The sequence below is a fragment of the Diaporthe batatas genome (genome assembly GCF_019321695.1).
Source record: "Diaporthe batatas strain CRI 302-4 chromosome Unknown Contig00011, whole genome shotgun sequence".
In the NCBI taxonomy this organism is placed as follows: Eukaryota; Fungi; Ascomycota; class Sordariomycetes; order Diaporthales; family Diaporthaceae; genus Diaporthe; species Diaporthe batatas.
The window spans coordinates 1,603,441-1,615,833 of NW_025408558.1; the positions used below are offsets into that span (position 1 = coordinate 1,603,441).

The 12,393-nt window shown below is 20.4% G+C and overlaps 1 protein-coding gene across 1 annotated transcript; it reads right to left on the bottom strand.

Annotated features, from left to right (window-relative positions):
• Positions 1 to 9,418: 9,418 nt before the first annotated feature.
• KVR01_008991 (uncharacterized protein) lies at positions 9,419 to 10,732 on the bottom strand (the record flags this gene model as incomplete). The annotated part of the gene is made up of 5 exons (XM_044785959.1): positions 9,419 to 9,827; positions 9,886 to 10,259; positions 10,322 to 10,404; positions 10,472 to 10,508; positions 10,568 to 10,732. 5 exons carry the CDS (start codon positions 10,730 to 10,732, stop codon positions 9,419 to 9,421), a joined length of 1,068 nt encoding a protein of 355 aa, XP_044641493.1.
• Between the last annotated feature and the right edge of the window lie 1,661 nt (positions 10,733 to 12,393).

Genomic DNA, 12,393 nt, shown 5'->3' on the forward strand with positions numbered 1-12,393 from the left:
AATAAATATTATATAGTAATATATTAAAGTATATTTAATTAATAATAATAATATTTAAGTTTAAAAATAACTTAAAATATTATAAAAAAACCCTTTTAAGGGATTTAAGAAGAAGGACTTTAATAATATATATAATAGTAATTTTAAGGAATAGTTAGAGATTATTAAATAAAAGTTTATTAAATATAAGTCTAAAATACTATTTACTTTATATAAAAATATAACTTCTTTATATAAATATAAAATTTAAAAGTATATATAGAAAGTAAGGGTATTAGGAATAGTATAAAAAGAAAAGAGTTTTAAAAGTATTATAATAAATAATATATTAATATTTAATATTTAAAATATTTATAATACTTTTAAAATATAATTAAAATTAAATTAAAATTAAGTATTTAAGTTAAAAATTATTTTAATAAGTATATAATATATATAATAATAAAGGGTAATAAAATATAGAGTAACTATTAATTAAAGAAAATTAAATTTTATAATTTACTTTTAAAGTATTAATATTAAAGTTTAGATATATATATTTTAAAGTAAAATAGTATATTAAAATAGGAGAATATAGAATAAAGAATTAAATCTTTTATTTTATAGTAATATAATAGCTTTATATTTAACTTTTAGAATAATAGGCTAGCTTATATTACCTACTTATAATAAACTATACTTTTCTTTTAAAATTTATTAAAATAAATAATAAAATATTTAATTAAATTATTTAAACTTTATTATTTTTTAATGAATATTTATAATTTTAAATATTAATATAATTTTTAAATAAAATTTATTTATTAAAAATAAATTATTAAAATATATATATAACTTTAAAATTACTTTATTTAACTTTTATAAAAGTTTAATATATAAATAGATTTTAAAAAAGCTTTTAAAAAAATAAAAGATAAAAATTATTTAATAAAAGTTTTTAAAGAATAAAAAAACTTTATTATAAACTTTTATTAAAAATTCTATAAAACTTTTTTATTTTATACTTTATTATATTATATATAATTAATAATTATTTTATTTATTAAAAATAAAAATAAAGAATTTATAAATATTAATTTAAAATATTTATATTAAATAATAATTTTTATATTTATTTATTTATTTAAAATATTTTATTTAATATAAATAATAAATATAATAAAATATAAAATTTTATAAATAATTTTAAAATAATTATAAATTATTAAATTTTATTAAAAATAAGTTATTATTTATAAAAAAATTATAAATAAAAGTATTAAAATTTAATATATTATATTAAAATAATATATTTTAAAATATATAAAATTAATTATAATTATTTATATAATATTTTATTTTTAAAATTATAATTTATTATAAAATTAATATTTATATATTTAATATATTTTAAATATAAAATTTATAAAAATATATAGTTAATTAAAATATTTTAAATTTTTATATTTAAAATATAAACTTTTAAATTTTTAAAATCTTTTAAATTTCTTTATTTTTATTTATTAATATTTATTTATTTTTATTTTTAATAATTTTTTATTAATATATTATTTTATTTTATTTTTAATTTTTAATATTTATTATTTTTAATATTTAATATTTAATTAATATTTAAATATATTTTAAAATATATAAATTTAAAAATATAAATAAAAATTTAAAAGTTTTAAAAATAAAAATAAATATTAAAAATTATATTTTAAATTTTATAAATTTAAAATAAATATTTTATAAATCTTTTAATATTAATTTAAAATAAATATTAAATATATAAAAATATTAAATATATAAATATTAATTTTATATTAAAAATATAAATTTATTATTTATTTAATTTAAAATTTTAAAATTTTAAATATAATATTAATATTATTATATTTTATATATTAAATTTAAATATATAAAATAATATATTTTATATAATAAAAGTATATTTATATTTTTATATATATATAAAATTAAATTATTAAATATGAAGCTATATTAACTTTTTTTTTTTATTTTTATTAGAATATATATATTTAAACTTTAATAAAAATTTTTTATAATATTAACCTTTTATCTTTTATTAATCTATTTATTATAATAGATAATATTTATTTAAAGATATAAAAGTTATATAATTAGTTATAACTTAAATATTTAAATTAATTATATTATATTTATAATTATTAATAATCTTTTATTTTAATTAGTTTTATTATACTTTTATAATATAATTAGAGGATAATTTTTAAAAGTTCTTATTTTAATTTTTATTTATAAATTAAAAGGTTAATAATTATACTTAAATAATTATTTTTATTTTAAAAGTTATAAAATTAATTTTAATTAAGTATATTATATTATAATATAAATAAGAAATAATATAGTATAGTAAAATAATAAATTAAATAATAGTAAGATATTAATAAAAATAGGTTTTATTTATAAATTAGTTAGTATATTATTATTATTATTAGTTATTATATAAAGATATAATAATTTATTTTAATAATAAAGTAGAATAATTTTAAAGTTAAAATATATTAATTTATTTATTATATTATTATAATAAAAATAGTTAAATTAAAATAAATTTTTATTATAATATTTAAATATATTAGTATTTTAAAAATATAATTTATAAAGTTATTATATTATTAATAATATTATAATTAGAATAATATAATTATATATAATCTTTTTATTCTTTTATTATAATAATTATTAAAAGTATTTAAAATATAATTTTATAGTTATATTAAATAAAGTAAATAAAATAAATTCATATTTAATATTATTATAAAATTTTAAAATATATTAATAAAGTAGAGTTAAATAAAAGATTAATAATATAATTAAATTACCTTTAAAAGTTAAAAGGTTAAAAGTTAAAAAAGTTATAATTAAAATTAAGTAACCTATTAAAGTAAAAGTTAATATAAAAAAAAAGAAGTATAAAGTAATAACTTTAATATATTTATATAAAAAAGGATATAAATCTTTTAAAAATTTAAATATATTTATAAAATAACTATATTTAAAAATAAATATATATATTTAAATATAAATAGATCTTTATTATCTTTACTTTTAAGATATAGATAGTAGTATTATATAAAAGGAAAGTAAATTAAATTTTAAAAAGTAATATAAAAGAGATAAAGTTATACTTTTTTATATTTTAGTTTATTTATTTATAAATATTTAATTATTTAGTTTTTATATAATTATTTATTTAAAAATGTTTAATTATTTAATTTTTTTATTTATATAATTAAATAAATTTAATATATTATTTATTATATAATTAGTAATAATATTTATAATATTAATATTTATTTTTATATTATTACTTTAAATTTTAATTATTTTTATTAAATTATATTACTTTAAATTTTAGTTTTATTTATATTATTTTATATAATTTAAGTTTTATTAAAGATAAATATAATTATAAAGTAAAGAATAATATATATCTTTTAGCCTTTTAGTTTCTTAAAGTTTTTATAAATTTATTATAAAGATTTTAATATCTAAAATTAAATATATATTTAAATTTATATTATTAACTTTAATTATAAAAGAAGCTTTTAAAAGTAAATAGTTTATATTTAACTATATAATTAATTATATAAGGCTTAATAAGTATTTATAAAATATTATTAACTTATTTATATAAATATAACTTTAGTTATTTTATTAATAAATTAAATAAAAGTTTTATTTTATAATAAAGGATATAATTTTAAAATAAATTTAAAGTATAAAAGTATAGAAGAGTAATTCTATTTATAATATTATAATAACTTTAAAACCTTTAATATAAAGTTTAATAAAGTAGTTTTAATATAATTATTAGTATTTTTATATATAATATATAATTTTAAGTTTAAATATTTATATTTTAATATAAAAATATATATATAAATTATATTTATATATTAAAATTAAGTTTAATTTTTATTTAATTATATTTATTATAATTTAATTTATTAGTTTTTAATATTAATATTAAATTTATAGATTTTATTAAATATTAATAGTATTAAAGGGTTTTAATATAGTAGTTATTATTAATATAATTAATATTTATTTTAAAATATTTTATATAGTTTTTAATTTTTATCTTTATTTAAATCTTTATTCTTTATTATAATACTTTTAATTTATTTTAAATAATTCTATATTTTTAATATATCTTAATTTAACTTTCTATTTCTAAGTATTAATAAATAATAACTATTAATATATTATTATAAAAGGAATATTTTAATATTTTTATTAAATTTTATAAATATTAATATAAAGCTTTTAATTTTAAGGGTTTTAATATATTATATAAATATAGTTTATATTATAAGATTATTATAATTAATATATAGTTATTATATTTTTTAAATATATATTAATACTATTATATATCTTAATATTAAAATTTTTAATTTATAATATTTATTAATACTATATATAATAAGATTTAGGATTTATAAAGTTAAATTAATATTTTTATAAAGTTTAATATTATAAATTTATTTAATTTAAATAGTTTTTCTTTAATATATTAAAAGTAAGATATATTAAAAGATAAATACTTATTTATTAGAATATATATATATATAGTTAATATTATATAAATTATAAAAAAATTAAAGAGTAGAATTATTTATTAAAAAATAAGAATATTAATAATAATAGATTACTTTTATTTAAATATAAAATAGTAAAAAAGTTAAGTTTACTTTAGATTATATATAAGGTTTTTAAATAATTAAAAGCTATTTTAAAAGGAAATAATATATCTCTTTATTTATAAGTTATTTATTAAAGAAATATATTTAAATTTAATAGTAGAGTTTAGAATTATTATATAAATATCTATATTAAAATAGTAAACTTTAAATAAATATATATATATAAAGAGTTTATTAAGATATTAAAAGTAAATAATTCTCTTTAAGGATAGAAAGGATTTTATATATTATAAAGCTTTTATTATAAAGTTAAATTATAAACTTTTAATAACCTTTAATTATATATTAAAAATAATTACTTTATAATATAGTAAAATAGAATATAGAAGGTAAGTAAAAATAATAAAAGGATATATAATTATTTATATTTAAAGATAATTATTTTTATAAGTAGGTATATTTATTAATTAAGGGATAATATTAATAGTTTATTAAAAGATAGTAAGATTAATAGAACTATATTAAAAGAAAATAAATAATATAGAAAAAATTATATAACTTAATATAATACTACTTTTAAATCCTTATTTATATAGAGTTTAAAGTAAAAATATATATATTAAAGGGTTTTAAAGATATATTCTTTATATAGTATTATAAATTCTTTTAATATTAATATTTTAATTAAATAAGTTTATTTTTAATTTTTAAAAATATAAAATAAATAATATTAAATTTTAAATAATAATATTAAAATTTTTAATATAAATTTTAATTTTAAAGTTTTATAATTATTAAATTATAAATTTTATTAAATTTATATTTATTATTTATTATTATTATTTATTTAGATATATTAAAGTTTATATATTTTAATTTAATTTTTAATAAAAAATATTAAAATAAAAAAGTTTATTTTATATTTTATTAAAAGTTTATTATTTTAATATTTTTATTATATAAATAAATTAATTTATAAATTTAATATATATTTTATTTTTAAATATAAATTATTTATATTTTTAATTTTATTATTAAATTAAAATAAATAATTATAATTTAAAAAATAAAATATAATATATTCTTTAAAAATTAATTTAATTAAATTTATTATATTTATAATATTATTTATTATAAAAATATTTTTATATTAATATATTAAGTTATATTTAATTTATTAAAATTAAAATTATTATAAATTAAAATTAATTTTAATATTATTAAATATTATATATAATATTATTATAATATTTAAACTTTTAAATATAAATTAATTAAAATAAATAAAAATAAAATTATTATTTTTAATTAAAAATATATATAAATTTTAATTTTATTTAAATAAATATTTATTAAATAAATTTATTTAAAAATAATTATTTAATTTATTAAAATTAAAAATAATCTTTAAATAAAATAATTATATTTTATTATTTAAATTTATAATTTTATTAATTTATTTTATTATAAATAAAAAATAATTATTAATAATTAAATTTATAATTATATAAAAATAAATTTTATTTTAAAAGAAATTATTAATATTTAATATAGTTAATATATTTCTAAAAATATTAAAAATTATAATTTTAATTTAAAATATATTAAAATTTATAAATATTTTAAATTTAAATTTAAAAATATAAAACTTTAATTTATTTAAAAATAAAAAAGTTATAAAGATTTAAAGAAAATCTTAAACTAAATTAAAATTAAATTAAATTATAATATAATAAAATAATTAAATAAAAATTAATTAAAATTTTATAATTATAAATCTTTTAACTTTATATTTAAAAGGATATTTAATATTATAATAAATTATAATTATATAATAATCTTTAAATTTAAATTAAAAGTTTTATAAATTTATATTTATTTTATATTAAATTTATAATAAATTTTTTTAAAATATATTAATTATTTTAAAAATAATAAATTTTTAAAATAAAAATTTATTTTAATAAATTAAAGTTTATTTAAAAATTATTTTTAAATATAATTTTTTTAAATAATAATATTTTAAATTTAATTAAAGATTTATTTTATAAATTAAAGGTTTTTAATATATAACTTTTAAAATTTATTTTTATATATTTATAAATTTAATTATTAATAATTATTTTCTTTATTTATAATAAAATTATTAAATTAATAAATTTAAAAATTATATATAATATTTAAATATAATTATTTTTTATTATTTTAAAATATTATTAATAAAAGAATAATTTATAAAAATTAAAAAAGTTAAATAAAATTAAATAAAAGATTAATTATAAATTTTATATTAAATATTAAAAATAATTTATAATTTAAAAATAATTTATATTTATAAAATCTTATTAATAAAATTTAAATAGTTTATTTTAAATTATAAATTATTATTAGATTTTATTATTTAATAATAGAAAGTTTAAAATATTATTATTATTATTATAAATTATAATTTTACTATTTAGAATATAAGTTTATAATAAGTTTTATATATTACTATAAAAATAAAGAATTTTATACTATATTTAATATTTTTATTCTAATATATTATTTTATATTAAAATATATATATCTAAACTTTAATATTAATATTCTAAAAGTAGATTATAAAAATTTAATTTTTTAATTAATAATTACTTTATATTTTATTATTTTTATTATTATATATATTATATATTTATTAAAATAGTTTTAATTTAAATATTTAATTTTAATTTAATTTTAATTATATTTTAGAGTATTATAGATATTTTAAATATTAAATATTAATATATTATCTATTATAGTACTTTTTAAAACTCTTTTTTATATTATTCTTAATACTCTTACTTTTATATTATATTTTAAACTTTCTATTTTTAGTTATTAAGTTTTATTTAATTTTTATAATTTAAGAATTATAGCTTAATAATATTATATTACTTTTAAGTTTTTAATTATAATAAGTATTATATACTTTTATAAAATTAATAAAAGTTTTTTATTTTTATTTTTTTAATTATTTTTTATTTAGTTTTATTATTATTAATTTAATATATTTTAATATATTATTATATTATATTTATTAATTTAATAAATATATATATTATTATAATTATTATAGTAATAATTAATATAAGTTTTTAATAAGTTTTTAAAATAGTAGTATTATTTTAAAGGTTTTTAAATATAATAGATTTATAGACTTTATAAATATTATTAGAGCCTAATTTATAAAAGGGTTATTATTAATATATAAATATTATAAAGGTAGTTAAAGTTAATAAAAGATATTACTTTTTATTATTATAATAGAACTTTTAATATTAAATAGATATATAACTTTTATAATTAATATTAATATATAATAATAAAAGATAATAAAAGAATATAATAATTAATTAATTATTTATTTAAGTTTTATTAAATAAAATATATATATTATTATAATTATATTAATAAAGGTTATTAATAATTTAAATAATTAACTATTTTATAATATAATAGTCTTTTTAAATAGTTTTAACTCTTAAAAAATAATAATTATTAAAAATAAAATTAATTAAAGGTTAAAAAGTTATTATAATAATTATATATTTATTAAAGTTATAATATTTAAAATAATATAATAATAAAGAGATATATATATTATAGGGTAAGCTAATTAGAAAGTTTAATAATAATAGAAAAGTAGTTTATAAATAAAGTTAAATAGCTATAATAGGTATAGCTTAGGTTAAGGTAGGGTGGGGGGTAGGTATAGGTAAGGGGGTGGGTAAAGTGAAAATTTAAATTTTTAGATATTCATCACTCCAGACCGCCCTAGTGGCTGGCCGGAAATAACGAGATCAAATAGCTTCCCAGTCCACAATGTCATCATCGGTTGCCAAACTCAGTAAGCTCTGGATTGGTGGGTCCAAAACCCCTGCTCTTGCAGGCATCCATTCATGACTGAGATGACCTATAGCAATGGTGCCAATGAGGTATGCTGGTTAGGAAACATTATGGATAAAACAGATTAACCTTCTCAGTAGCATGTGAGCCAATCAACATATTTAGTGAATGCTGGTTAGAAACGCCAGGCTAAATCCTCCAGCACATATTGCTGCTAGTATTCATGACAATGTGCCATCACGGCAGGGAATGAAATCCTCGGAAATATAATTATGTGAAAAAGAAGCGCTCTATTTATCTTAAAGCTATAAAAAGCACTTCAATGTTACTCCCTTTAATATAGTTATCATTAACTAGTTAGTTTCGCTTGTATTCCACATACGTCCCTAGACATACCAAGGTACATGACGCCTTCCTACGGTGGTAAACGCTCAAGACTCAGCTCAAGACCCAGCGTTTAGGGGGAGAAAACATACAGTGTATATTCTCAATAATGTCCCCAGACCTTGAAACCGCGCGTGCGAGTCTACATATGTACATAGCGCTGACTATGCTTAATGTCAAGTACATGCATATGCCTATGCACTCTGGTTTTCCTTTGTAGGGATAGCCTTCCTTCACTTTTTCTAGCTTCATTCTTGGTCAAGTGTGAGCCTTTGGTACCAGGCCAAGCCGCCCATGATTCCAAATCGTCCTGAGAACTGGTAGACCGGAGAAAAAACAATTACACGTCTGAGCAGGCGGAATCTAGGATATAATTCAGGCACCAGCTGTCGGAAGCGGTGAAAGCCGGCCAGTAAAGGAAGCTTCCGCATGTTGCTATGGAACGAAATCAATGTGCCTCGCTGCTCTATTTGTACATTTCGATCTAATTAATTAGATCGACTTGAATGCACAATGTTTCCTAGTTCCATATCAGAAATCGGACTGCCATCTCTCGAAATCAGCATTGCCTCCATGTTATGAACCCTCGCCGTAGACGCCGGGACAGCAACGCTGTCGACGATCTGATTATATGCCAACACCCGTGGTGCGGTTCTCATGGAGAGAGACTGGCCATTCGCCGACATCGATTTGCTTCGGTCTTCCGAAAATTCCACGACGCCGCGGATGCGGAGGAAGAGCGGCCTCATTAGCGGCACGCAGGCAAGAATGACGGCGAAGCTTGGCTCCAACCCGCTCCATATGACTGTTTGCATGATCGCATAGGGCGTGTCTCGGAAGTCTCCTGGGCTCAGGCTCGACAGTGTTCCTAATCGTATGATGCTGATCACGCAGGTGCTGTTGATAAAAATGTCAGCACGCCAATTCCCAACCTCATGTTTTGGCTTGTACTTACAACAGGCCGAGGGTGAACGTGGCCAAAAGAACCAACCTGCGGTACAATGGAAGCTGTAGCTTGAGGACGTTGGGGACCGGGAGTAACAGAACAACAACGTCCGAAACGATGTTGAGGGCACCGGTGACACGGAAGACTAGGATACGATCTCCGCATTTCCCCTGAAACAGTTTCTCGTATTCCCAGTTGTCATCCACCTCCTCGCAAACTAGAACGGCCGCCAAAGTTGTGCTGAGCGTGTAGCAGACGATGATGGCCATGGTGACTCGCCCCCATTGTTTGAGGGTGGGAAATATCTCGATGTAGAAGAGAAGTATTGAAGCCTTATACAGACCACCTGCTATCGCCCAAAGTATTTGCAAGGCGAAAGAAATCTGATCACATATCGAGGTCAGAAGAGGGACAACATTGAAGTAATATGTGACCGCTCACGTACCTGAAAAGCGATCTCGACCTCCGCATGGCCATACATGTCTATTATTTCCCCCACATGGAAGCCCAATCCTCCTATGACAACGCCTTTAGTCTAAGATGTCAGTATTGGTCAAGGCATGATTACTAAAGAGTTCGTGATTGTCAAACTAACCTGCCAATGCCGTGGCCCAATATGATATCACTGTGATCTTTCTTGAGGGTCAGTATAACATTTAACTCAACAGATGTCCCAGCCCACAACACATACGCATGCTGCTATTATCAAGAAGTCACTCCAGTCGAACGCCCGGCCAATTATCCTCCTCGACACCAGTCGCATCCCAACAGCCACGGCAGCGAGGACACTGAACACCACACCGACGGCGATGATGGACTTCTGGTCCTTGCGCTCGATAGGAAAAGAATTTGGCATCGTGTCGTGGTCACGGGTCGTGAGCGGAAGTTGCCGTTGGTATGGTGGGCCACCAAGCCTCGTGCGTGCGGCAGCGGGAGACATGGACCGACTCTTATTCTCAAGGTGAACGCCTGGTCAGGGTAACAGTGCATCTGTTTCGGGGAACGGGCGGCGCCTACACTAGTTGGGATCTGACGGGCGTGCAGGCTGCGCCAGGTGGGCTTTTCCAAGAGCATCTGTTTGGTCTTGGAAATTCCTGGGCACTATATACCGGTCGACATAGGATAGCATTTGGCTGCAACTTTTGAGTTTGCTTGCAGAGGGGATCTTATCAAGGAGGCTTGAATCGGGGTGTCAAAGCACCACGTACTACCAAGATCATTCATTCTGCGTTCATACATCCCATACACACAGAGCAAGGACGTCGCTTAATTCTTCCTCTTTGGAGGATTGGCGCGTCGCTCTCGCGCAGCAGCATGTCTGAGTGGCATTCCAGGAACCGGGATGGGACGGTGAGTTACCTCGAGCTGGATAGTATGCAGTCGAATGGCTGGCCTACGGACTACGAGACGTCAGCACGGCGCCGAGCTGTGTCAGTCGGTCATCGCGCTTCTCGCAGGACGGATGTCAAGTTGCCATTGCTTACAAATGCACAACAGCCCGAGGTGCAAAACACTCACTCTGTCTGAGTGATGACCCACCATACATTGCTAACCTCAAACTGAATTGAACGGGCACGGTTCCACTAGAAGTCGAAGTGGCACTTCTTTGCCTCGGCCAAGCTGGTGGCCACTGCGATTCGTTCGAACGGCAGGCTTGTCGGGAACGGGTACAGACTTCCCGTCTGCAGGGGATTGACTCAGTGAAAACCGAGGAGAAGGACGAGAGTGGTCATAGCGAGGAGAATGGGGTGAGGGAAATATTTCTTTTCATGAGGCTGTATTATAGGTCAGCGGTGCCCAAAGTATCGACATGGGAGGTGTTCCCGCGGGCGGCGGAACCGCGGGCGGCTACCGCTGTTTTTCTAGTGCTGTTTTTGGGAGAGATGCATCCGGGCTTCTGGGAACAGCTGGAGAATAGAGTTTAGCACATCCTGGGCGGGACCACGACGAGCATCTCAGCGCCTGGTTTTCTGCCCTCTTGGCAATATGACATCGTAAGTTTCTCAAGCTAATTGTTACGCAGAGTGCCGTGAGCTTTGACCCGTGACAGCAGCCAAGAGCGTCCGCCGTGATCACGTACAACTCCACAAGTTGAGGAGAGAAAATCTGCATTACTCTGCCCAACGATGACTCGTCGTCAGCCATATTTTTGACGCCGAGATCCATGCCTTGACTGGATTGTGTAGCACATAGCCATCCAGGTAGATAGTGCCGAGCCCCGGATCGAACACAAAAACAGCCACGCGCATTTGCCGCAGTACCGCATTGATGTGGTGAGTGCAGAATGTTGATCTGTTCGCAATCTTGCAGCACAAGCAACAACAACGCACCATCGAGCTTCAGTATCGGTCAAGACTAGCAGAAACGCGGGGTCAACCTTGAAAAGTCACGACAAGATCACGATCCCAGCGGAGAGCAGCCCGCTTCTTGGAGGATTCTCGGTCATTGTTAAATCCCCGTCTGAACTCAATCTGCAATGTTGTCATCTCTTCTGTGTTTCGAGTGTTCTGTGCGAAG